Here is a 24,767-nt window from a genome sequence, read left to right as displayed (position 1 = left end):
ACAGCATAGTACCTTTTGCAGGGGATTATCACTGTTATGGCAGTTATAGATCAGTTGGCTTCGGGAGGACTGGGATGGCTGAGTTGGCATTGTCTGAGTCGGCTCTCTGAGTTGGTCTCCAATAAGTACGTTCATATTATGCCGATTCTTAGTGTATATATGTCCAATGCATAATTTATATTCCTGATATACTTGTATATAAGAGAACTGAGCAAGGGAACCCTAGTAGTGCTGGGACAATGGAGCAGCCGTGCAGTGCAACTCAGGAGATGCAAAAAGGGTGCAATTGGGTGTCATTTTGTTAACCGTTACCGTCAATGCCGATCGGGGCTCTCTCCCTTTTTAAAAAGGTGGTGGTTTTCTTTTAACCAAATTGCGAAGCCCCTCGGGTTGTTCCGTCGTTAACGAATCACTCAGAGCGGAATGCGAGTACCATAAGGTCCAATAGCACCAAATAAGTGTCAATACAAAAATTTGTCCTCCGAAAACAGAACTAAGTTTCGAAATCAAGCAGTCATGGTCGGGGACGAGCTCATTGATTCCCGCGTCTCGGTGAAGCAGTGCAAGCGCGCCGTCGATGCGATACATACCCACCAGGCCAAGAAAACTGACAAGGAGTCAGCCAATGAACTCTTACCGGGGAAAGAGCAAATCGTTTGGCTGAATGTCGCAGTCAAGAAAGTCGCTGCTGAGAGGAAGATAATGCCCATACGAATGTAAGTCGTACTTCGACGTATCATCTTTGGTACTAATGTTACGTTAGTCCTGTGGTTCACCCCATTGTCGACCCCCGGACATCCAGCGTCTGTCTTATTACAAAAGACCCCCAACGGGAGTACAAAGATCTGCTGGAGGCTAAAGATATCAAGTTTATCTCCCGCGTCGTCGGCATCAGCAAGTTGAAGGGGAAATTCAAGCCCTTCGAGGCTCGAAGAATACTACTGAAGGAAAACGGACTGTTCTTAGCTGACGATCGAGTTATCCCTTTGCTCCCGAAGTTGCTAGGCGAAAAATGGTTTAATGCGAAAAAGTGCGTTTAGTATTCTTTTGTCTTATTCGTCTTATTGATTCGCGGTGTAGGCAACCCATCCCTGTTACCTTGACCCGCAAAGATCTCAAAAAAGAACTTGAACATGCTATTCAGTCGACGTACATGAACCAGAATCGTGGTACTAATACGTATGTATTTATCCTGCTGCGGTTATGTTGACGCTCAACATCAGTTGTAGTGCAATAAAGATTGGAACCATGTCCCACACGCCGGCTCAGATTCTCGCAAACTTGAAAGTTGCTCTTCCCGTCATCGCCAAACGTATCAGCGGCGGATGGGACAACGTACAAGCCCTCTCCATCAAGACTAGTTCTAGCGCCTCGTTGCCAATTTGGAGCTGCTCTTTGGGAGACGAGGAAGGTGGTCGTTGGGCAGGCTTGGGTGCCGATGCCGATGTGGAGGACGATGAAGATGACGATGACGAGTCCATGAAGGTCGACGAGCCTGCCTCGAAGAAACCTAAATCCCCCTCCAACGGGAAAAAGCGTGCTGCTGCCGACGAAGAGCCAGAAGAAACTTCTAAGCCCAAAAAGAAGACAAAAGGTGTCGAAGACAAGTCTGCAGCGGAACCATCCAAAGCTGCGAAAGGGAAGGCTCCCGTTTCAGCGGGTTCGTCGCCGAAGAAGGAAAAAGCCAAAACCACGATCTCCACCGCTGAAAAAGTCACCGCTGATTCATCGAAGAAGTCAAGGGCTCCCGCTCCCAAGGATTCCGTTCCACCCGTGACCAAACCCACTCCCTCTACCGATACCCCCTCTACCAACGATGACTCTACCAAGTCGAAGAAACGCAAAGCCAAAGCCTCTTCCGACACTTCAGTCCCCGTCCCTGTCCCTGCTCCAGAGCCCTCACCCACTTCGGAGACCAAGAAATTGAAGAAGAAGGCCTCGGAAATTACTCAACCGGTCAAGAAAGATGAAGGTGCAGGGACGAAGCATGCAAAAAAGCAAAAGGACGTCAATAAGAAGATCGATACCCCCAGTGCAGCAGACGGTGATGCGAAAGGCAAAAAAGTATGTATCACCTTTACTCTTGTTGCGTCACCTCCTGACAGATTTAAATTACGTTTAGGCTTCCTCCAAGGAGACCGTTGCGCCGCCAGAGCCTGCCTCCTCCAACGGGCCTTCCAAGAAGGATAAGAAAGGTAAAAAGACCAAGTCAGCGGATGAGAGCGCGGCTCAGGCTCCGGCCGATTCTCTCAATGCGGATGATCTCAAGAAGAAACGCAGCGTTGCCCCAGGCGAGAAGAAAAAGGACAAGGTGGTCAAGGCGAAGGGAGGTAAGAGTGCGAAGAATGAGATTATTGGAAAGAAATCGGTTTTAGCATAGGACGCTTGTTTTATGAGACTTTTGCAACATTCACTGCTGGGGCCGGTTCCTTTTCAGAACGGAAAAACGTATCCTAAAATGTTGTGAATAATTTCTTCTGAGGATGTCCCCCACATTAACGAGTGACTCGTATCATTCTGTCGAAAGGCTACTGCGCTACGACGAAGGAGAGTTGTCGAAAGGCTTTCGCGCTACGATTCTCTCGTATCCATTTCCGTCGAAAAGCTACCACGCTACGACGAGGGGTGGAATCCGAAAGGCTACCGCACTACGACTCCCCCACGCTTATTGTCGACAGCATTTGCACTACCCATGAGTGAGTACTCATGACGGGGCTTTACCATAGCGGCGGAGCGTAGGACTGGTTCCGAGTCGATACCGTAGCAGCGTTGTTCCTCGTGTTTTTAGTGTACATTCATTGCTAGTATTATATGTATATACAGGGAGCTATAGTACGGACCCCTGCACGCTAGAGCAACGTCGGAAAATAAAACATCCTATCCTATCCTTTCCGCTCTTTTCCTGACCCCAAAAGTGTATGGAAAATATCTCATCTTTCAACTTGTTTTTGTGAACTCAATACTTAACATTAGAAGTTCAACTAAAATGTCACAATATTTTGAGGTCTCGTTTTTCATGTGGAGAATATGTACCAGCTTCAGCAGTGATTTAACTTTTTGCTTTATTCTCATTGGCATGAGGGGTCGGCTGTCGGTTCGGAGCTCAGTTGCCGGTTACCGGTCCCTATGGCTGGCACCATACGAAACGATGGTTACTCCAAGTTGCTCTGTACCCCCAACGTCCCTATGGCTGCAAGCCAGCGAACTGCCACGAAAATCTCGATTCCTCATCCAATTGAGCCTAATTGTTCCATTGTGGGCATCCTAGAACAGCTGACACCGGACCAGCCAACCAACGGCAGGAAGATCGCTCTGGTGTGTACTTCTAGAGATGCTTCACTGCGTCGTCAAGACACCTAGCTCAACCTTCGTCGCTCCTTATCTCACCGGTAGATTCTCCATGGTTCTGCGGGGTAGGCCTTTCTCCGGGCACGCAGTGGAAACGTGTTTATCTGAACGTAGCCTAACGGCAGGCACAAGGACTATCTGTTTCACAGGCAACTCGGACTCTGTCTTCCTTTAGACTCTTTTCGTTTTGATTTTCGGTAACCTTATTGCTTCAATACAGATGATGCGCAGTATCATTGACCATCGCTACAGTGGGTGCCATGAGACTCCCGGGACTTGGCGGCAACACGGTTTGGAGGACGAAGTGGTCGATATCAACGTTGTCGTCGATTACCTCGCGAAAACGTTTGGATATAAGGTTGATTTGATCGTGGGGCACTCCAGAGGATCTATCGTTGCCATCCGTTGGCTATGCATCACCGAAGCCGGGAAGAAGGTATCAGGTTTTGTCAATGTATCTGGGCGGTACCGTATGCATGTAAGTTTTGCCTTGAAACGCTTCACCCGTTTCTTCTACATGTCTTTCCTCTTTTTTTATAGAAAATTTGCGGTAAAACAATCCCGCCGTGTCTATCGTATCGTTAAATTTAGGCCTGATACACAGAAACTGCTCTGGCAAAGAAGTGGGAAGAGAGCTTCCTTTCCCAAGGATTTCATATCTGGACGCCCACAGTCGCGAGGAAGATTCTCTCGATCAAGATTCATCCAGAAGACGTTGAAAATTTCTGCAAGTTTGATACGTCATTAGTTTGGGACAGATTCCCTCAAGGCACTGATGTCCTAACTATACATGGGCTATCGGACACGCAGGTCCCGCCGTTCGTTGATTTCACTTTGTAAAAGGTTTGGACTAACTCCATAAACGTAGATATGACGCCGTTATCTATGCCAGGGCCTTGAGCAATCGAGACCCGGGGACTCACTCGCTTCATCTCATGGAGCACGCAGATCATAATTTTGTCGGACGACGAGATGAGGTAGTTGCAACGATTCTGGAATGGTGGGATGCTCACGAACGCAAGGATCTCCAATCAGGCATTTGGAGAGGAACGGCAACGGATCTTAGAGGCAAGATGTAACCATGTGCAATACTTACATGTATTTGTTCCTAGGGATGAACGTCGCATTTTGACTTGATCCATTGCTTAGGATGTATGCTTGAGTGAGCCTTCAAGTCAGGTACGTGCCGTGATGATTTTCTTCATTTGATATTCGTCATCCAATTATGACATATTCGTTGATGAATGGTCGTATCAGCCGACTCGTTTGCGTTCCTTTTTACAACAGCAGTGGTGGTGGCTGAACTGTGCCTGATAGAGGCGGAGCATGCCGTCAATCCCCGCTCTGCTCTTGACGCGTCCAACAAAAATGAAGGCTCCAATGGTTCTAGAAGATCTTGACGCGCTTCCCTTGATATCAATTGTAGCAACGCGTCATGATCTAGCTTGCGCGTGTGATCCCCAAAACTCGAGCTCATGCGGGGACAAATAGAATAGTAAGTAATTCTTCTTGTTGTGATACGCAACCAGTTAACAAATGTGCTACAGCTAGGAGCAACTACGCGTAGACTATAATATTAAGGAAATAAGAATTATTTTAAAGTAAGTAACCAATTGTATGTCCAGTCAATGAAGAGCGCTTCTACATATGAGATGGCTGTATGGCAGCTCCGTCTCGCTAGGCCGGTGATTGGCGCTCCTTCTACCATCAGGTCCAAGCCCCCTGCCATCGAAATCCAATAAATTATGATGCATCTGTCTCCCTGCATATACAGCATCGTCGACGGATGGAAGACGTCGGATGCATGTTTCGAGTGGTGACGAACTAGGTGAATGATAGGGTATTGGTGGGGTTGCTGCGCTGACTTGTCAGACGCGGAATAGACACGGGCATAGCCACATTGCTAGCGTGTCGGTCGTGGCTGGCCGTATACAGTGGCACAAATTCCACGACGGAATGGGATTGGCGAATTAGAAGAACACTGGGCCTGCAGATGATGCGCCCCCCTTCACAGTCGTTTGCGAACCCTGCGATGGCTTTCCAGAGTTTTGTGCAGACATGATAGGTTAAGATATGAGGATGGGCTCGAAGAGGTGGTGGTAGTGGTGGTGGTGAAGGTGTTCTGGTGGTAGGAATGATGACTACCGATAAAGGGCTGAACTTGTTCTGTGGAGGGAGATGACGACTGACTGGCCTTTATATAGGATCATCACGCCGTATTGAGGCAAATTCCGCACGCGGCCGCGAAATGCTATGGGATGACTCAAAATGGGAAAGGAGTTAACGGTGGCTTTACCCAAGCATGGAACTCCCACGAAGGCGCTCGTTTGACAAAATGACGACGATGATTTCGGCAACGCAACGCCCAGCTTTCCTTGTTTCAAAAATATACCATTGGAGGTATCCTTTTTCGGAAACCAACACTGCAAAGCTGTTGGTTCCTTCCGTCTCGTGCCAAAAAAATACGAATTCTTTATTTTCCTCGCACAGCTTTCAGCCCTTCGCCGTCAGGTACCTACCGCCGAAAACGGACATTTTCATCAATGGTCGATCGTGATTTTGGAGACTTGGTTCAAACTTGGCTTGCGGCCAGCGCTACTGGGCCTAATCTGCCGGTGACTCGGTGCAAGGTTCGTACCGCGGCGTGAGCCTGAAAATTATGAAGACGTCTATCCGGGCTGGTTCTCCTTCCGAATACACTCCGACGTCGAATTGATGGGCTTTCTTTTTAGAATTATTTTCGGGTGCGTTCGAAGATTAACTTCTTCAAAGGTTGAAACGTTGACGTTTTCGTGCCTCTCAAATCTTCTCACCACCACCTCCTCGGTTTTCAATGGGATGCGTAATGCTTGTAATATAGGCATTCCGGTCATTTCAGTGATCATCAACGTCTTCCGGAACAAGGGGGCCGCTCGGCAAAGTACTGATCCTGATGAATGTAACGTTGGCTTTAATTGTGGACCATAGCCAAAGTAAAATTTCCAAATCTAATCATTTCTTTTGAATGCGGCTCAGGCTGGCATTCAAACCGTCAGTAACTCTCGATCCTGTCACCAGGGCATCATGCCAAGTAACGTTACACTTGCAGCTGTAACTGATCCACACATGGTTGCGAAGGTACCTGGGGGTTGATGAGGCCTCCACGAGAAAGAGGCTGATCAAAGCGGGGGGCACGAGTTGATCCATTCGTAAGTTTTACGATGTCCTCCATGCCTGTCCAAACAATCCAGGTTCCACGTTCCGTCAAGATTGACAAGGACCCGTGTACAGGTCTGCGTTTCCCATGATATTAATGAACCGCCTTTTGCTTCCGTTCAAGCCTCTGCACCCGGCGGATTTAGCGGCTAAACATCATCGTGGCTGTGCTTAGGAATCCTCAGTCCCTCTCGGACATCAGAACCCAATTTCAAAGGGCATCAGAGAAGACTCGAGAAGTGGTTCTTCAAAATGCACAAACCTCCTGCCGTCTGACAATTTTTTCGAACATCACAACATGCGCAGTCCGCGATATTGTTTAAATGTTTCTAGGATTGAGCGCCCCGTACCTAGAGAAGAATAGTTCGTTTTCAACCTCGTTCCAAATCACATATCTGTGCGATGGTCTCGGACACATGATGGGGAAGGCGCGTATGTATTCTTGTATCCTACAGGTGATTTAATCGGGCTTGTTGCGCAGAACCTCCCCCTGGTTCATAGCCCGAGAAATCCTCTCCATTCGGACTTCGCTTCGACTAGACGTGTGCGTAGTCGACCGCGCGTCAGTGTTGGCGACCTGCCTTCCGGTGTGTCTTAATATTGTCACCGAATGCACGATGCCTGACTTCATCATGGTTCTCTCCGGTAACCATGGATAGAAGACCTTGTTAGTGGGGCGACTATCCACAACGGAGCCGCCGACTCAGGGAAAGAACGGCCAAAGAGGTGTTATCGGTCAAATCAAGAACATCATTCCCGGGATTATCGATAGTTCAGGTATCTCAAGCTGAAGGCGGTCCTGAAATTCTACTCAACGTGACTCTCGGCGAAAGTGAATATCAAAGCGAACTATCAGTCCGTGAGAGGCCACGATGCTCGCAGCCTTGGGGCTCTATAATGAAATTGCTCACGGGGCCTCATCGGGCCTCCTGGCATTTTCGAAGATGCGGATGGCAAAATCGCAGCACTTCTATGATTGGCGACGGCGATCAAATTACCAAAAACATCTTGGATTTTGACTGGCTGGACAAGCCAAGTCCCTTGCATGTTGACGCGGAGGCTGGGGTGTGGAAGCCTATGTTCGTCCACCGCGAAGTGCTTGGGTTTCCAGTTTCTCGTAACAGAAGCTAGGGTCGTAGTTTAAGGTGTTGTCCGTGGCTCCGTAGAGTTCAGCACCATGGACGGCACCGACGGATCCAGAACCTCTCCTTCCCTTACTCCGCACCTTTTGCATCCCAGACACTGGCAGTTAAGTAAACAGGTACGTTGACATGCTGATTATGAAAAAATAGAAAAATACATCTGAGTGCAGCAGAGTTAGTCGGTCCACGAGTGCTTCGCGGAGTCCACTTTATTCATAGATGTTCATTCTACTGGACTTCGGTCCCACCAACCAGGTGCCAGAGCGCCACTACAGTACTTACTAGTGGTGGAATACCCATCAATGTCATAATGGAGGCACGGGCGTCAATCAATGCCATTGATATCTTGATAGGACAGTAGACAAGATTTACGCGCAGGGCGACCTAGAACCTGGGAAGAATTGGCACGGATGAAGGCATGGATGATGGGACGAAACAAGTTGATTTCGGCAACTTCCATCACTCACCGATCAGTTTTCAGGTTTGCTGGTTGCGAGCGGAACTTTCCATGTAATGCTCTAAGTTTGGAAAACAGTGATGATAAAAGACATAAATTTTAGTTATTCGACATAACCAGGGGATATTCCTATTACATGGGTTAGGCTATTTCAGCAATTATTTTTCCTCTGTCAAGGCACAGTCAGTTCAATGACGCCTGTCGTGGAAAAAAAGCCTACATATTCTTGTTCGCCTCCATTTCTCTGTGGGCCTCTTGAATATCGTTCCAATTATAAACCTGCACACATATGTATATGTGATTAGAGGACTAACGATGGGAAATGTCGCAGAATTCAGAAAAGTCACACCTTATGAATGTACGTCTTGATAGGACCACTTCCCTCGACTCCGGTTACATTCCCCAAAAATTGGTCCCTCAACCTGACCATGACCTTTTCAGATAGGATATAACGAATACAGATAACAAGTTACCGGGTGATCAAGTCCGTTTGATATTCCAGGCTGCGAGACCTTAGAGTGGATCCCTGGATCCGGAGGCGCTTCAGAAGTATGGGCCGCAGGTCTACAGACGGGACCGTGGAACCTTTCCTGCGATAAGGTCGCGATACAGAATGGCCTGAGGATTATTTACCACTTAGGAAGGCGAAAATAGTCATACGGCCATCGATAGCAAGCGAATTGATATTCTTGGTCCAATGAGTTTGACCAACGAAGTCAAGAACAACGTCGACTCCCTTCCCCTCGGTGATTTTGAGTACTTCGGCCGCAAAATCCTGAGTCTTGTAATTGACTCCGTGTGTCGCGCCGCTTGGGATTGAAAGCAGCCAGCCGAGCTTTTCCTTCGTAGATGCGGTGGCGATGACATTCTTCCTGGATAGATATTAAGGTATCAAAGCGACGTGAACAGTACTTGGACTGACGCGCCGAGCACACGGGCCATTTGAATAGCGGCGATACCAACTCCAGATGCAGCAGCATGTATCAAAACGCTTTCACCAGACTTGAATTCTCCGTATACTGAAATTCCTTGAAAGGCTAATGAAAGCTGAGTCAATTTCAACCTTTTCCGAGACTATGGTATTCATACCGGTCAGAAACACTTCAGGAATACTAGCAGCCTCGGCCCAAGACAGAGACGAAGGTTTAGGCATCAGGTGAGTTTCATCCACAGCGATGTATTCTGCATATGCTCCCTGAAGGACTGGTAAACATCGGAAGGGTTGGCCAGTGACATCTTACGCCTGCGGCAATGCCGAAGACCTCATCACCCTCCCTCCAATTAGCGGAGACGTTGGGTCCAAGAGTAGTAACATGACCCGAAAACTCAACACCGAGAATCTTAGAGGCTCCGGGCGGCACTGGGTACATTCCTTCTCGTTGGAGTATATCCATGCGATTCAACCCGAAAGCCTTGATCTGTGACGTTCAGGTAACAAGCATGACATGAGAATGCGATTGTCGTGTCAGACCTGAGACGGCGGTCACATACCTTTACAAGAATCTGCCGTTCTCCAAGAGTTGGCGTCTCAGCATTCCCAATGAAGAGATTCTCGAGCGGTCCTTTGTCGTCTTTGATCAGTACGGCCCTCATATCCGTTGATATGCAGCAATTCCGAACGCAACCCGGCGTAGTTTCAGGTTTCTATTGGATTGACGTGGAATTAATGACCGAAAATCAATTGGCTACGACGGCGCGATATCAGTGAAAGAGGAAAGACAAAGCATGGAGATGATGAGAACGGCTGATATAAGGACTCGGACGTGGACGGGATTATGACATCATCATTACTAACGCGAGGGCCGCTTTCACATCGGTTAGATTCAGAAACATAGTAATTACCGTGTACCGGGGTAGGCAAGAGACAAGGAGTGTGATCACCGACGAGGAGAGTACCCCGCAAGGATACTAGCAATACTTCTCTTGTCTCTATATATGTGTTCTTGGCGGTCATAAATCCATAATTTATCGCAAACTACTGTGGAGTCAGCAAAAAGTAGGAGAAGTGAGCATTTCATACCTTTGACCACTCGCAAAATTCACACCCAGAATCCCAGACATTGTCGCGTTCGACCTCAGGAAAATCATGATGTAGAGCGAACCTACATGAAGTATCAAGGGACATTGGTGTCGTGCCTTCGTTCTGATTGGCGCTTTCGGTAACAGATCTAGCAATCGGAGGTCATCCACACTCGATTCAGAGGAGCCCACAAATCTCGGAGTATGGAATCGTGATCAACCTCGGCCCCGCGATCGCGTGGGTGTCCTCGTCTGAATGGTCTGCCGAGGAAAAAATAAAGCTGTTATCAAATGTCTATTCACGGGGTTAGCTTTGATAGGCGCGCCAGCATGGCTGACTATCAAAGGATAGTGTGTGAGGGACTTTTAAGCGAAAAACATCCAAGGGTTTGGCGGGTTTGGTTCCTGGAATGCCAATGCATACAGTCGAAATCGTACCCCCTGGATGATGCAATAAAGAAGTAGTATCAGCCGCTCCAAGATTTCGCTGATAATTTGAGACTATATACCAACGTAAAAATCTGTGACAATGGATTAAAGTACAAGTACAAACCAAGGAATAAATCAAGGGATGCAAAGATGGCGCTAACCTGCTCAAGAAACTGCAAATACACAAGATACCTGCGGTCAGATACGCATGAAACGGAGGCAACATATTATGTGACGAGAGGAGGAAATACCGAAGCCCCCGACGCTGACGATCAAACCGTGAATCCCAAGCCTCGACTACGGAATGCTCTTCCCTTTAGGATTGAGTCGCCCGTATCTAACATAGCCCCATACCCCTGGCGATAAAGTCAGTTTTGACGTGACAGCATGAACAAAAAAATCTCTACGGTGTAATATGGAGTTCGCATCCAGCGGGATCTCGCCAAGTATTATTTTTAATGCACTGTCGGTCACTGCACTTTCAACCTCCTCCCGCATACCACCGCGTTTCGTGCTGGTCGTAATGCGTCAAAATCAGTCAGAATCGGCCGTAGGCACTACCTGTCAGCCCACCCGCCAATCAAGATGGGATTACATGCATGCGCCCCAGGTAGTCCGATCCTTTTGCATCGGGGAGCGGCTTTCCCTTCATGTTCAAACGAACGATCTAAACAAACGCCTCGTTTTGTCTCATTTAAGCCCAGCCTGGAGGCCAGCTCAGATCTGGAGGCCAAAGGCACAGGTTGAAGAATTCGAATGCTGTTCGCCGCTTTTGACAGCAATTGATATCATAGCACTGGTAAATATTAGTAAAAGATCATTATCGTGCAGACGGTTATCAACCCCACTGTGAAAACTTGAACTGCCGGGTAGGAATCCCAAGGCCATCTGCTTCTGATCATTTCGGGTTGAAAAGGTTCAACATTGATACGGCCGTCATAGAACTTTCAAGCTTCAAGGCCAGCGTGGCGTGGTCAGAATGTGGTCGAGACCGTCGATGCGGCAGAGATGTGTTACAACATATACAGGCCATCAGCAAAAAAACGCCAGCCGTACAAAAATCTCGTACCCCAATGCTGCCATGGTTTCTTAGCTTACTGACACGGGAGTCCATGTGCAGGCACGCCAGAATGGCATCGCTCGGTTCCTCATCATCGCCATGGCAAGGATTCAGCGTCCCTTGAAGATCATGGTCATAATGCACCATGCTACCGTAAGCCAACGCTGGCACACTCATCATCAATTCAGGGGAGGGCTCTCTGCACTGCTCACCGGATACGGAACCATCGGAAAACTACAAAAAGAAAGCATACCCTTGTATGGCGTGATTATTATGCTTGGAACGATGGATACAAAGTTAGAACAGGTGGGTTGTTCGGGATGTAACGAGTATCTCGGAGATCTTTCTCCTTTGCGCAATGTTTCAGTTCATCTGTAGCATGGTTTTAATTATAACGACGCACCCATGGACCAAGCTGAATCAACATCGTGATTCCACGAAACGCTGAAGGTCAATTGAGTCATAATGCGCGCTTGAAGGCTATCCTCGGCCATCCGGACAGCCCAGACCAGTAATGTATAAGATACACGCTAGATTTTCGGAGGACCAAGGTCAAAAACCGAGATCATCGCAAGAAACTGATGAGTCCGCCCCAGATTTATACTTATTGAGAATCCGCGACGAGGGGTAAAGATATTCTGACGTAGGACGCTACAGTTGACATAGGTCCCGATCCAGGTGGAACGAAGTCTATTCCTGCGATTTCATTGGCGACTCGGAGGACAACTTGTTCGCTAGGCGGTATCGAAGGGAACTAATAAAAATGTCCATATTCTGCCAAGAAATTTGAACTGTAACAAGCAGGAGAAGCGTTTAACTTTCCATTTGGGTGAAGTAGAACTTGACACGTGGTCGCGCTTGCCCCGCCACCGTTCTTAAACTTGAAACTCCGAATGAAGGCGCCGCTAGAAAAAAACCTTAAAAAACACGTCGCTGGCGCGTCGCTTCATTTTTTGTTTCATCATATCACCTCCATCTTGGTTTACTTCTCGGTGAGTACCTTTTATACGTTTTGATATTCGATAGTTATGCCGTTGTATGTAACCTGATGATTTTTGCTATGGTCCGTGTTTCCAAGTGCGACTAGACATCGCGTTCAAACCTGCCGAACATTTTTTTACCTAGCTTTCTGAACTCTTTTCACGTCGTTATAAGGTGGACAATCTTGCTGACCTATATCTTTCTACCCTAGGTATTGAAACGACATTCGTTGATATCAAGTATAATGTATTCTCGGTACTTGTTGCGCCATCTGCATTGTGATAGACATATTTCTCTTACAAGCATGGCCTTTGGCATATGGATCATTCTCATAATGAATTTATAAAATAATCATCAACAAGAGGAAGAACAGTAACCAGGCACCATTTCCCCTTCATACGATGCCTCAACAAGATCACCCGCATTCCAATGAACTGGTGCGGGTGAGAAACCGAGGAGCGAAGAATGATCCTGCTACTGCTGCGCCTGTAGAGTCTTCATCTGTGCCAACAATGTTGTCGATGATGCAGGGCAACCGACCCCCGGTCCTTCCAGGTTCTGCAATGATATCAAAACCGCCGTAATCCTCGTAATTTGTGATGCAGTCGAGTTATCCGTAGGAAAATCTATCGCAACACCTGTATTATTGACGGCATGGCCAGCGGCGACATTGGCACTGAGGGACTGCAACATGTGAGCCTTGGAGAATAATCATTGCGGACAGAGCAGCTTACTTTGATGAACGAATCCCTTTCAGGAGGGCAAGAGCACGGAATAAGCACTGGATTACCATCAGCGCCCGTAGTTCCGTCACAGTTACCAGTGCCATCCAGGTTGACGCCAGCCTCTATTCCGAATTCGGGGACCAGAGATGGGTCAACTCCGCCATCAGTGGTGTTCGTCCCGGCAGAGTTGTCGCTTGTGACGGAGGAAGCCACAGCGGTTGGCGCAGACGAAGACGTCGCTGACGAGGATGACGACGCTACTGGAGAGGACGTTGCTGACGCGGTCGTAGTTCCTTCTTGTATGGCTTTCTGTTGCGCCAAAAAAGTGGTAGACGAAGCAGGACAACCCTTCCCTGTCCCGTTGATATTTTGTAAGGTGACTAGGGCGGTTTGGATCCTCGCAAGCTGGGACGCTTGAGAGTCGTCCTCCGGGAAAGAGACCTGTACTGACGGATTGTTGACGACGAATCCAGCATTGACATTGGCGTTCAAAGACTATTCAAAGCGTAAGAGTGAGAAATTTAAGAAAAACCTGGATGCATACCTGAATGAAGGTATCACGCTCTGGGGGGCATGCGCAAGGAATCAAAACGGGGCTACCGTTCGCCCCCGTAATTCCATCACAATCTCCAGTACCGGTGGGGTTGATCCCAGCTTCCAACCCGAACTCAGGAATCAAAGCAGGGTCTACATCTCGTCGGATAGGTGCGGATGTCACAGACACCACAATAAGACTTGCAGCGAGGGCAGTTACAGTGAATTTCATGCTTGATGATCTGGTAGTTGAAGGAGTGGATAATGTGGCTAATGAAGGCGGCTAAGGCTTTCAGAAAAGCAGAAAGAGTGTAGAAACTGAAGTAAAACCCCTGCGTCAAGCAAGGAATTGTCGACACAGTCGGCAGGCTGAAGAGAAATTGGGGGTAAGAAAGAACAAGCGTTGTCTATTGTTCGAAGTGAGTGACTAAATATAGTCGATCACTCGGCCCGGTTGCCTTGTTACATTCTCGACGGTCACGCTGTGACACTGAGGATCGCTCTCTCTCTGAGTCTCTGTAGCAGCCGTCACAGAATTGTTGCTGCACTATAGGTCTGAGTCGCCCTTTTTGTGAGTAGCATGTGGTCCTAACATCAATGTCGTCAAAAAAGATGGTGTTGAGATCAAACTAAGTAAGTAGCAGAAATGGGCTGTGACATTGGGGCTAACCATAGAATATGCCAGTATATGTGCTACCAAATGCCCGCGGAAATAAGCAAACACATAGGTGAATCAGTACAAGAACTCGAATGGCGGCAACTGAGGAGCTCGAAGTCTCGAGGCCTCAAGGCCTCACAATTGATATCTTATATCAAAAGCTATCATCCATATCAATTGTGTTTATCCGAGTCACTGACTTGGTGACGATCATGATTCAAATGATCCCTGCCCTTTCAGATGGTAGTACGAATTCCAAATTCTGACTGCCTGCGATATCACAGCTGTACAATAGGCATGCTCCTCCCTTCGCCTTGGCACTGGCACTTGCACTCGCCTTCTGTTCGCTCCAATAAATTTTATCCTGTAACCTGAAGTCACTCCGAGGACTAATCTCAGTCTGTATGATAACTCTGGTCGTTACGCCGACGGATCAAAGCAAGATCAAAGTTCTTTTTCTTGTATCGCCTACTTTTTCACGGAACCACAACGCTCCACGATGTTTCCACCAGCTTCGGTAGAACTTCTATTCACTGGCGTCGCTGGATCGAAGATACCGGACCACCGTAGTTCGGAATATACTCCCCGTGGAGCAACAAGGAAAATAAGAAGTCGTGAGGGCAACATGACGTAAATTCTCGCCAAAGTTAGCTCGCCGTTATTGGTGCCTGGCAGCTCACTTCAGACGATTGCGAGCACTTCAACTTTTGTATACGCTGTTCGAGTTCGTTTCCTTCCTCTGCATCTAGAGTTGACAAATTCGTTCTCGATATTAGCGGCCCCATCAACACGCCGACCGTGGAAAAAGTCGTGACTATCCGCAGTGCAGCCTGCCGCAGTCAGTTCATTCATCCCTTACCCAAATCCATCTGCCGATAACCTTGCCGGGGAAAGCACAGTCGATATTTCCGGCGACCGATAATATAAGCAGCTTCTTCACTGCCTACCCTCATACCCTCTTTACTTGACCACCATGCCAAACCTGGCGCTACTCATCGCACTCAGCTTCATTGCCTGCGAGCTTGCCGCAGGAACCACATACGAAATAATCAAAGAATATTCTGGGTCGGGCTTCTTTGATGACTGGGAATATTATGACCACTGTGCGTGTCTTCGCTCTATTATAGGCCCGAATTTCATGCGATGTTGTAGACGACAATCTCACCAACGGAGATGCCACGTTTGTTGATTTCTCAAGGGTCCCTTCGACTGCTAATATCTACCGCAAAACAGCTTCGTTGGCTCGGGTTCCGACCTAACGTATATAGACTCCACAACGAACCGCGCGATCATGAAAGTCGACAACAGCTCCACTGTTGCATACAACTACAAGCGTGATACCGTTCGGATCGCATCAAAGGACCGCTACGGTGTTGGAAGCATCTGGATAGCGGACATGTACCATGTTCCGTACGGCGTAAGTGTTGTCCCCTCCCCTCTCAGTTCCGCAGTAACATTTTCTTTCCGCGCCCTACAGTGCTCCGTCTGGCCGGCATGGTACTTCGCCATTTATTTTGACGTGACGTGTAGGTGCTCATGCATAATTATTTAGGTGGGCCCAGGCACCCGACTGGCCGACCGGCGGGTAAGTTACAACGCTTTCTTCAGATCGGCCGCTCCTAATATTCTGATCGTAGAGAGATCGACACCTTTGAAGGAGTGAACCTTGTGACCATGAACCAGATGGCTCTACATACCGAGAGCGGTTGTACACAAGTAGACCCGGTCCAATCGTCCACCCTCATCAATAGCACCGATTGCAATTATGAAGCAAATAGCAACTCTGGTTGTGTCGTGACAGACCCGTCCAAAGCGTCGTATGGAGCCCAATTCGCTTCGTCGGGAGGTGGTGTCTTCGTTACAGAATACGCGGAGACCGGAATATCGTGAGCTTCGGCTGCCCGTTCCTTAGTTCCATTCCGTTCGTGACATTTCTTGCGCAGTATCTGGTTCTTTAGCCGCTCCAGTGTCCCCGATAGTATCTCCTCGAATTCGAGTACCCTTAATACTGATGACCTGGGTACACCAGTTGCGAACTGGCCCAATGGTGGATGCAACATCGACGAGTTCTTCTCGGCACAGAGTCTCATTTTTGATATCACTCTCTGCGGAGGTAAGTAATCGACCGACCTTCTGTAGGATTCAATGTTGAAGTTTCTTGGTGCAGACTTTGCAGGCTCAGCGTCCGTATTTAATGAAACCTGCTCGGGTACCTGCTACACCGACTATGTCATTGGGAATGCCTCTTATTACGACACGGCTTACTTTGATGTTGCATCTGTACGTGTGTACAGCGTTAACGGGACCGACACCACGGTGTCAGGAAGCAGTGGCGCCGTTAGCTTGTGGGATTCGAGAACGGCTGCGGTGCTGGCTGCTGCTGGACTAGGTGCTGCTGCGTGGCTGGCTCTTTGAAGTTGAAAATACGTTCTTTCTTAATACCATAAACTGCGCTTTACGCGTCATAGTCAAAAGCAGTGACTAACATACCTCTCTCCCTTACTGTATGAATAGACATTTATAGACTGCAGGCCTCTGCAGGTACATAACATGGTCCAGGCTTTGAGAGTCATCGAGAGCGATTTGCAAAATTGCGTCTGAGCGGATCATAATAATGCTTACACAGGTGGTGCACTTGTCAAACCACGGGCTAATCAGGGCGTGGATAGAACAAAGCGACCCGCCGGCTGCATTCCGGGTGGAAATAAGCCTAGCAGCCACGGGCTATATGACGACTGGGCCAACCCCAGGATAAACTGTCTTGGTCCCAGTCTATACGCTATTTTGAAATCTGAAGCAACCTCCTTTCCCGTTCCACTCCCCCGGCTCACATCGGCTCGCATCGCGACTTCATATAGCAATGGACAATATTATGATTTTATTAGCGGTTCTCTAATGCACTACTGTACATGCCATAGACTACGCATAATAAGTAAGCTATGGCTGAGCCTACAGTCAACCGTTGGTCATAGTGCCATATGTAGTTGTGCGGCAAAGACTGAAAGACAGGGAATCAGAATGGTAGACACTAGCAGAACATATTTTGACTCACCGAGGGTGTTGAACATCGCCGTCAAGATGACCTAGAGTGTTTGAAGACGCAGCAGACACATCATGCCGGTTTGCTGCTGAAATTTCGAAAGGAGGGGGGACAATACAAGACGGAGGCAGACAAGAATCTAGCGCGATGTGTGAACACAGTGCTCCCTTCTACCGGACAGGCGACAAACCCGCCTATACAATGTCCAGGAAGGTTCATCGGCCTCCACGTGTGATGAAATGGCACAGGCGCCATGCATAGGGAGATACAAAAAGGGAGGGAACTTCAAGCTGTCACCGAAACGATGGTGTTGGTTGAAGTTCAAAGTTCAACATGGGCAAAACAATGGCAAACTCCCAAATTTAACATGTGGATGGCGTGCTCAGCTGCGGCTGGTTTGTGCTGGGGGTATCTGTCGCCGAACATAGGATGCGTTGAAGACGTCGGGCCAGCCTCAGGCTAAATTTGGTTCTCAACGCGGGCCAGCTCCTACTGGGCGAAGCCGAGTCTATCCGAAGCTTCAGCTTCAGCTGTGTAGCTGAATCTCCGATGTACCTTCTCTGTTTTGCACCTCATATATACTTAGCCACGGCTCGAGATGCCGACCGTTCTCTCCATTATGAGATAGATAGAGAGATGCCGTGGTACGCGGCACCTGACATCATTGCGCGGCCTGTTACACCGTCATGGAGGTTCTTGAGCGCACTAACGTACGTAGAAAACGCGAGTTGACTAAAGCTCGAAAAAAGTAGATGAAACATACGCGTGGAACCTTGCTATGCAGGAATTTCCAAACTCTTCTGGCTCTAGAGGTTCGTTCTAAGGATGCCTGGTCTCTTTTCCGATCCGGGGCACGCGACTTGGACTCGGGCGTCGACCCCTCGGCTAAGTGATCGTCAGGCCCTCGACTTGTTTTGACCTCGGACGGAAGCTCGTGATCGACAAATTACCATTGACTTCGGGGGATTTTGTGAGCTATTGTGAAACCTGACGAAACTCCATCTGGGAATAAACTATCATATGCATTAGTTACACCAGGTGTCGGTCCGCAGCGAGGTGGCCGCCGACGCTGTGATAGTAGCTTCCCTGAATTGAGAAAAGACGGTAGTCAAGGTTGTTTGTATAAGCGATAGAAACGTTCCAATCGCTTCGCGGCATCTGGTTAAGCACAATAAAGAGCTCCGTCCGATGTTAAAGCACTAGGGGAAAACTTAACACCGAAGTGAATGTGTCAATTCGAGCTTACCATGATCTGTTTTGGAATTCCGTCAACAGGCCAGAGTAAATCAGCCATTACTGTTTGGCTCCTCGGAATCCTGAAGGATACCAATATAGCTCATTCAATGTTTCAACCACGAAGGACGGAAACGTGGTTGCAGCAATATCCTGAACAGTGGCTTCCCTCGGTGTTCGTTGTAATTGTTCCGAATCCTATTCCGCCGCCGTCTTTGAATGGAATTTCACAATAGGGCTTGTATGACCGAGGATAATGGAAGGCAGATCTTGATAGGGTGAAGTCCTATTGAGCGTGTTGCAGAACAGAAACCTCCCTCGATAGAAGTGAAGTGAAAGTGGTAAGTACCTGATGGTGGGATTGGACAAGGGGATCATCCGGCAATTCAAATTCGAACTTGTCGATCCACGTCGATCACACTACTGCAGGTTTCTCGTCGTGTCACACCCCGAGGTCTACCTGCGTTTAGATGTCGATTCAAACTCTAGTGATTCACAAATTTTTGTAGGGACTTTAATTAATGTTGACTTTCGACTAGGTGTTGAATTTTAACGATATGATCTTCTGCGGCAGTCTTCTCCCCATAGGAGGAACTATGACGGACCAAAATGACCACTGATTCGCCATTAAACTCTTCTATAAAACCGCCATAGGATGTAACACAGAGAAATGATATTATGCCTGCGTTTTTCCTTGTAATTGAGTTCATTGTACGGCTACAGCGCGAGAAGCACTACCAGAAATGTTGGGCAAAACTGCAAGGATCTGGAAGTACCAGCCATTCAAGAGACTGCTTCGCCTCCTATGTTCAATGCCAGCTCCCCGTCTATGAAGAGCGGATTCGGACCGTACACCCATAAGTATCAGGGAGGACATCAGAAGAAAATTCTGGCAGTTGTACTTCAAACCAAGTTTCATCTCATAATATAACATGTTCAGGACCCTTTTGCGGTGGCTTCACGCAGCATATGCAGCGTGTACTAGCTTTCCAGGGAACTAATAGCTACTTATTCCAATCACTTCTTCATACGACACACGTTGACTAATCTTGTCACCGGTGAGACCCACCAGCCAGTCGAACTTTCGACACGCCTCTTGACGGCAGAATGACACCATATCTCGACTGGAGTCCTCCTTAACAGTCAATCCTTCTATTTCTGTACGGTCACAGGCGTCAGGTCACGAACAAGTCCAGATTTCCCAATGAATAGACTTCTTCGAGCGAACAGGTCCTCGAGAAGCGTCAGCAGGGACCCCAGTACACTTAAACGTTCCTTCTTCACGCACATTCGTAAGGGATGTCGAGAGAGCGATTCTCGTGGGACCTTACTCCCGCTGTATTTGTTCCCCCGTGTCTCCTCCATTCTTGGCATAACTGGTCAGTGGTGAGGCCCCGGACTGGTCTCTCCACAGTTAAACAGTGCTTTTGAATTTGGATCTAGCAATATTTTGTCAAGTAAATTTCTTTACATCCATCCATACAAAGCAGGAAACAAGGTACCAGAACAAAAAAAAAAGTACTAGAGTCTCTTGGACGAATTCTACATAGCGATTCTACCGCATCAACTTTGACTTTTCAGGCTCTTCCACTATCACTGCTCGCCAACCCGTCTCGCATATACTCCTCGAACAACGCCTTGTAGTCTCTGTGCCATCGGCTGAGCGCCGGTCTGCCCTCAGCGATGTCCCCGGCGGCCCACATGATCCTCAGTTCGTCTACAGCCCTCTTCGTCTCATTATCCGGACAGAGAATGTAAAAATCTCCGTTCCGCGCCTTGTCGATCATGTAGAGCACCGTTTCTTCGGGAGTCCACGCTCCTTCTGGTTTGCTCGGGAGGTGGAGGGAACCGGCTAGGGGTGTGAAGGTCCACCCGGGGCTACATTTGAGATTAATTAGACGAAGGGAGGTTCCGAGAGCGAGGGAGACTCACATGAACAGATGAGCGGTCACGTTGGAGTGAGGACGTTCCCTTAATTCATATGCCAGACCCTCTGTCAAACTCTTCACAGCAGCTTTGGAGGCGTTGTACGCTGCGTTGCCCCTACAGAAGGGATGGGAAAAAATGACGTCAGATTTGGTTGTAGACCGCCATAACCGGAAACGAAAAGTGGAACGAGGACATACGGAGGATTGGTGATGCCTTGTTTTGAGCCAGTGTTGATGACCATGGCTTGGTTTTCTTGGTGGAGCATAGACTCAAGCGCCGCAAATGAATAAGCTTGCCGGCAGGGCGCGGAATGAGGGGACTCACGGGAACGAAAGTCTGCTGGACATTCACGATTCTGATGCACGAGGGGTGAAAAATCAGATAATGCCGCCCAGAAGGTGATGATTACCCACCCAAAGAGATTGATGTCAAAGACTTTCTTCCAGTTCTCAATGCCATCCCACGACGTGCCTTTAGCCCCAATGCCAGCATTGTTCATGAGAACAGCGACCTGGATAAAGATGAGTTTACGTTACGGGGTCCAGCGGCCGGGAGGGTGATGAGGGGGAGCACAGGACCACTGGCAATTCATGATCCTCACCTCACCCCAGAGCTCGTAGACCTTGTCCCTGAGCCTCACAACCTCCTCAAGCTTGGCCACATCCGTGGGCACGACGAGCACGTTGGCATCGCCGACCACGGCAGCCACGTCTTTGCCCACAGCTTTTAGTTTCTCTTCGTCTATATCAGCTAGAGCGACCTTCAGCTCAAGTCTGACGACCTCGTGAGAAACTGGGGCGAGCAGGGGAAAAAAAGTGTGACTGACTTGGCAAATTCCAGCGCAGCAGCCCTGCCAATTCCGCTCGCAGCGCCTGTGATGACGGCGACGCGGCCGGAGTGAATAACGGGGTGGAGCTCGTCGGCGACCTGCATGCTATCGGGTTTGTACGACGAGGTCGCGATAAAGGCAGGGCGGAGAGGGGAGCCGTTGCGACTACGATCTGACATCGGCATAGCGAGCAAAGATAATGAGCAGCGTGAATAAAGAGCTAGTGTTAGACGACGGTGAGAAGAACGAAGGGTTCGTAGGTGGTGGTAGGAGCCAAAGTAGTGGTTAGGGTTTTTTTCGAGGACCAGGCCCTTCTTTTATAAGTACCTCCGCAGAATTCGAAGTACATAAAGGGGTGGGCCCACAATAATATTGCCTAATAAATGCGACAACCGATTCTATGCAACGCTCGTGCAACTTGCGAAAGGATCACGTTTGCGAACCATACGTAAGGGCATGCACGCTCTCGCTCCCTTCCGGTTCCGCGGCAATTCGTTTGGCAGGCAGGATTTGGGGTGAGCACCAACGGTCACTTCGCGCGACACGTCATTCTCGACAACTGCAACCACGGAAACCTAAAACCTCCTCAGTTACTGTACCGGATTTCCTCACAGATCTCATTGATATGTCTTAATTTCTTTATTTCACGTTATGGCCTTAACATTAGCTTAATCGGGTTTAAAGAAATTTGTTTACACAAGTCTAATTGGTACGGGTTTCTCGTCACTCGGGTCTCCCTCTGCTTCTCACGCTTTTCTACAGGCGTCGGCCGCTCCTCAGCGCGTAATTCCCATATCTATGATGTGCGGTTTCAGCCTCCCCACGGGAGCCTCCCCCTGGGAGTCTCAGCCGTCTCACCAGTGAGTGCGAGCCACAGTACTACTGAGGTACAGCGGAAGCTAACGGGCATCTAGCTTCCTCGCCGTGTCTCATTCCAATGGACTATATCTACCTGGCAGAATCGGCGAGAATCCTTATCGCTCTCGTTGACCTGCCAGGTACGTTTTCTCTTTCTTTCGTAGTGAACCTTAGCTTACCATACGCTCTCGTTGACCTGACAGAGCTTTCCGTGTGTTCTCGCACTACTGAATAAACCCTGTCTATTCCATCGTCTACTAAAGACTCACCTCTAAGACTCCCTAAACGTACTATCTGGCTATGTCCTCTGGTTCTAATGGATCTTCGCAAGCCTCTAATAACACGCCTGCCTCTGGAGGCTCGACTCAGCAGTCAGCCACTACTGGAGGAACCAGACGTGCCCCCAGTCGTGAAGGATCACCTGCTCCGCCGGATGCTCCCCAGGCCCAGATCACCATCCAGTGCGACGCTATTGTCGAGACTTTCCGCACGGGCATCAACCCTTCGAAGCCGGATGTCCTCGCCCAAATCCTCCGCATCCTATCTGAATTCTTCGCTGCCAGACCCGGACACGACGATGACTTCAACAACGCCCTCCGGATTTACGTCGAAATGCTGGACAATTATGAGAACGAGCAGCGAACGCTCCACAGAGAAGGTGAAGCCCAAGTTCGGGCAAGGGCTAGGAATCAAGAGGAAGAGGGAAGACCTGATCGACCACGGGCTGAGGACTTCCACGAAGAGGAGAATAACCAGGGAGGCAGAGGAGGAGACGGATCCGACCCCGGAGGGGACTCGGATGATGAAGATCACGACGACGAGGGTCGAGGACCAGCAAAGCGACCACGAATTGACGAGTCCCAGTTTCCATGGCAGCCTGTTGGAGAGATTAGGAGAGCGCTCCTCCACCCCGAACTGCAACGTACCCTTACTCTCGTCGAAAACTACACTCTTGACCTCAAGGCCGCTAGACGAAGCATCACCAACTCTCCCGAGTGTCCCGAGTTCCCTGAGGAGCAGTGGCTCGCTCTCTTGGCAGGAAAAGCCGTCAACCTCGACTCCGTCTTTGCCGCTACCCACTCCACCTCGATCAACGAAGTACAGACTCACGAGATATCTGAAGGGATTGCTATCAGACTCTCCGAAAATGCGTCGAACCCTGCAGAGCCAAAGAGAACCATTAAAACTGCAGACGAATGGACCACCACCTGGCACACCTATACTCAAGCAGTCCTCGTTGCTTTCCCGCATCGATATCGCGAGCTCTCCCTCTACCAGCAGTATATGTCATCCCTCTTCAGGACCGTTGCAGTATCCCTTCACAGCCGCGTCTTTGTCCTCGATCGTGCCATCCGCAGTAGAGTGGGACGATGCCGAAATATCCTCCTCTCCGAAACTGACAAGTTCAGGGATCTCGAGCGATCCCACATCTCGACCTCGGGAACTGGGTACCGAGAGTTTGAAGAAGGAAGGTCGGAGACACGACCCAAGAGGAAGAACGCCGAACGAGCACGTAGCCTCGACGCTTGTAGACGGTGGAATGCTGGAGTCTGCCCTTCCACCGACGGGAAATGTAGATACCGCCACGTTTGCTCGCACTGCAAGGGAGGACACATCGTCTCCACTTGCCCGAGTCGGGCGTGAAGGGAGCGGAGGTAACTTGGAAGGACGGGGGAGATTTGGAGGAAGGATGAAGGGTGACGAGTGGGAAGGAGAAGGAACGGAATTTGCCCCGAAGTACAAAAGGGGGTTTGTTTTTTCGGGGCGGGACACCGGGAAGAGCCGGACCGCCGGTTGCACGGAATTTGAGTTGCCGGTCCCGAAGCCTCCGGAGAAGGAGTACGAGAACTTGGAGGCCATGAAGACAATCAGAGATAACCCGCATCTGTTTAAAATCACCACGCCAATCAACGTTGACGAGCTGCAGAAATCATTGGAGACTCACCCAAACCAAGAGTTTGTCCGCTCTGTGATCGAGGCACTCCAGGAGGGTTTCTGGCCTTGGGCAGACACTCAACCATCGGGTGAATTCCCGTTGACGTGGGACAATGCCAGGATGAGTCCACGGTCTGATATGGAACAGACGTTCATAGACAGGTACCGGGATGAAGAAATCAAGGCGGGACGCTTCTCAGAACCTTTCGGGCCTGAGCTGTTGCCCGGGATGTATAGTACGCCTGTACACGCTGTGCCCAAGCCTCGTTCAGACGAGTTGAGGATGGTTTCAAACATGTCCGCGGGTCCCTACGCTCCCAACAGGATGATCCGGCATTCGGATATAGCTGGATCTCGCCTGGATAACCTGCACATGCTTTTCTCTGCGATTCTGC

General features: G+C 49.1%; 7 protein-coding genes across 7 annotated transcripts; 3 read left to right on the top strand and 4 right to left on the bottom strand.

The window, feature by feature from the left end:
* Window positions 1–516: 516 nt before the first annotated feature.
* Window positions 517–2,380, top strand: EV420DRAFT_1268092 (ribosomal protein L1p/L10e family-domain-containing protein; the record flags this gene model as incomplete). Its single annotated transcript, XM_060467426.1, has 5 exons — window positions 517–716; window positions 764–1,030; window positions 1,081–1,179; window positions 1,230–1,764; window positions 2,123–2,380. The coding sequence occupies 5 exons, from the start codon at window positions 517–519 to the stop codon at window positions 2,378–2,380; spliced, it is 1,359 nt and encodes a 452-aa protein (XP_060332098.1).
* Window positions 2,381–3,186: 806 nt separating this feature from the next.
* Window positions 3,187–4,427, top strand: EV420DRAFT_1619952 (Alpha/Beta hydrolase protein; the record flags this gene model as incomplete). The annotated part of the gene is made up of 6 exons (XM_060475523.1): window positions 3,187–3,315; window positions 3,394–3,413; window positions 3,474–3,545; window positions 3,601–3,826; window positions 3,970–4,166; window positions 4,217–4,427. 6 exons carry the CDS (start codon window positions 3,187–3,189, stop codon window positions 4,425–4,427), a joined length of 855 nt encoding a protein of 284 aa, XP_060332097.1.
* A 3,417-nt stretch (window positions 4,428–7,844) lies between these two features.
* EV420DRAFT_243899 (quinone oxidoreductase) lies at window positions 7,845–10,071 on the bottom strand. Its single transcript, XM_060481370.1, has 9 exons — window positions 9,634–10,071; window positions 9,384–9,560; window positions 9,232–9,337; window positions 9,065–9,179; window positions 8,776–9,014; window positions 8,616–8,727; window positions 8,492–8,564; window positions 8,363–8,421; window positions 7,845–8,311 (listed from the first exon to the last, which is right to left on the bottom strand). The coding sequence occupies exons 1-9, from the start codon at window positions 9,733–9,735 to the stop codon at window positions 8,284–8,286; spliced, it is 1,011 nt and encodes a 336-aa protein (XP_060332096.1). The 5' UTR covers window positions 9,736–10,071; the 3' UTR covers window positions 7,845–8,283.
* Window positions 10,072–10,308: 237 nt separating this feature from the next.
* Window positions 10,309–10,969, bottom strand: EV420DRAFT_243886 (uncharacterized protein). The gene has a single exon (XM_060481369.1). It carries the CDS (start codon window positions 10,814–10,816, stop codon window positions 10,469–10,471), a length of 348 nt encoding a protein of 115 aa, XP_060332095.1. The 5' UTR covers window positions 10,817–10,969; the 3' UTR covers window positions 10,309–10,468.
* Window positions 10,970–12,885: 1,916 nt separating this feature from the next.
* On the bottom strand, window positions 12,886–14,324 carry EV420DRAFT_243796 (uncharacterized protein). Its single transcript, XM_060481368.1, has 3 exons — window positions 13,901–14,324; window positions 13,366–13,851; window positions 12,886–13,315 (listed from the first exon to the last, which is right to left on the bottom strand). The coding sequence occupies exons 1-3, from the start codon at window positions 14,120–14,122 to the stop codon at window positions 13,106–13,108; spliced, it is 918 nt and encodes a 305-aa protein (XP_060332094.1). The 5' UTR covers window positions 14,123–14,324; the 3' UTR covers window positions 12,886–13,105.
* A 996-nt stretch (window positions 14,325–15,320) lies between these two features.
* Window positions 15,321–16,990, top strand: EV420DRAFT_243784 (glycoside hydrolase family 16 protein). The gene is made up of 9 exons (XM_060481367.1): window positions 15,321–15,386; window positions 15,443–15,651; window positions 15,701–15,728; window positions 15,782–15,965; window positions 16,026–16,045; window positions 16,101–16,133; window positions 16,186–16,434; window positions 16,492–16,661; window positions 16,716–16,990. Exons 2-9 carry the CDS (start codon window positions 15,522–15,524, stop codon window positions 16,961–16,963), a joined length of 1,062 nt encoding a protein of 353 aa, XP_060332093.1. The 5' UTR covers window positions 15,321–15,386; window positions 15,443–15,521; the 3' UTR covers window positions 16,964–16,990.
* A 3,314-nt stretch (window positions 16,991–20,304) lies between these two features.
* EV420DRAFT_243499 (uncharacterized protein) lies at window positions 20,305–21,871 on the bottom strand. The gene is made up of 7 exons (XM_060481366.1): window positions 21,577–21,871; window positions 21,352–21,523; window positions 21,164–21,261; window positions 21,075–21,105; window positions 20,948–21,018; window positions 20,754–20,864; window positions 20,305–20,699 (listed from the first exon to the last, which is right to left on the bottom strand). Exons 1-7 carry the CDS (start codon window positions 21,762–21,764, stop codon window positions 20,399–20,401), a joined length of 972 nt encoding a protein of 323 aa, XP_060332092.1. The 5' UTR covers window positions 21,765–21,871; the 3' UTR covers window positions 20,305–20,398.
* Between the last annotated feature and the right edge of the window lie 2,896 nt (window positions 21,872–24,767).

The sequence above is a fragment of the Desarmillaria tabescens genome (genome assembly GCF_030435595.1).
Source record: "Desarmillaria tabescens strain CCBAS 213 chromosome Unknown EV420scaffold_13, whole genome shotgun sequence".
NCBI classification, from domain to species: Eukaryota; Fungi; Basidiomycota; class Agaricomycetes; order Agaricales; family Physalacriaceae; genus Desarmillaria; species Desarmillaria tabescens.
The sequence above is the reverse complement of the archived record's forward strand: the minus strand, read 5'-3'. Positions and strand labels throughout refer to the sequence as shown.

What these genes read in the sequence shown, in the direction of transcription:
- EV420DRAFT_243784 (XM_060481367.1), top strand. Translation starts at nt 15,522, where the DNA reads ATGCCAAACCTGGCGCTACTCATCGCACTCAGCTTCATTGCCTGCGAG. An exon ending in TGTACCATGTTCCGTACGGC is followed by an intron (nt 15,966 to 16,025) that starts GTAAGTGTTGTC and finishes CGCGCCCTACAG; the next exon opens with TGCTCCGTCTGGCCGGCATG. An exon ending in CCCGACTGGCCGACCGGCGG is followed by an intron (nt 16,134 to 16,185) that starts GTAAGTTACAAC and finishes TTCTGATCGTAG; the next exon opens with AGAGATCGACACCTTTGAAG.
- EV420DRAFT_243796 (XM_060481368.1), bottom strand. Translation starts at nt 14,122, where the DNA reads ATGAAATTCACTGTAACTGCCCTCGCTGCAAGTCTTATTGTGGTGTCT. An exon ending in AGCGTGATACCTTCATTCAG is followed by an intron (nt 13,852 to 13,900) that starts GTATGCATCCAG and finishes CGCTTTGAATAG; the next exon opens with TCTTTGAACGCCAATGTCAA. An exon ending in AAAGGGATTCGTTCATCAAA is followed by an intron (nt 13,316 to 13,365) that starts GTAAGCTGCTCT and finishes CACATGTTGCAG; the next exon opens with TCCCTCAGTGCCAATGTCGC.
- EV420DRAFT_243899 (XM_060481370.1), bottom strand. Translation starts at nt 9,735, where the DNA reads ATGAGGGCCGTACTGATCAAAGACGACAAAGGACCGCTCGAGAATCTC. An exon ending in ATGGCCCGTGTGCTCGGCGC is followed by an intron (nt 9,015 to 9,064) that starts GTCAGTCCAAGT and finishes ATATCTATCCAG; the next exon opens with GAAGAATGTCATCGCCACCG. An exon ending in CAAACGGACTTGATCACCCG is followed by an intron (nt 8,565 to 8,615) that starts GTAACTTGTTAT and finishes GGTCATGGTCAG; the next exon opens with GTTGAGGGACCAATTTTTGG.
- EV420DRAFT_243886 (XM_060481369.1), bottom strand. Translation starts at nt 10,816, where the DNA reads ATGTTGCCTCCGTTTCATGCGTATCTGACCGCAGGTATCTTGTGTATT.
- EV420DRAFT_243499 (XM_060481366.1), bottom strand. Translation starts at nt 21,764, where the DNA reads ATGCCGATGTCAGATCGTAGTCGCAACGGCTCCCCTCTCCGCCCTGCC. An exon ending in GCTGCGCTGGAATTTGCCAA is followed by an intron (nt 21,524 to 21,576) that starts GTCAGTCACACT and finishes CGAGGTCGTCAG; the next exon opens with ACTTGAGCTGAAGGTCGCTC. An exon ending in TCCAGCAGACTTTCGTTCCC is followed by an intron (nt 21,019 to 21,074) that starts GTGAGTCCCCTC and finishes GCGGCGCTTGAG; the next exon opens with TCTATGCTCCACCAAGAAAA.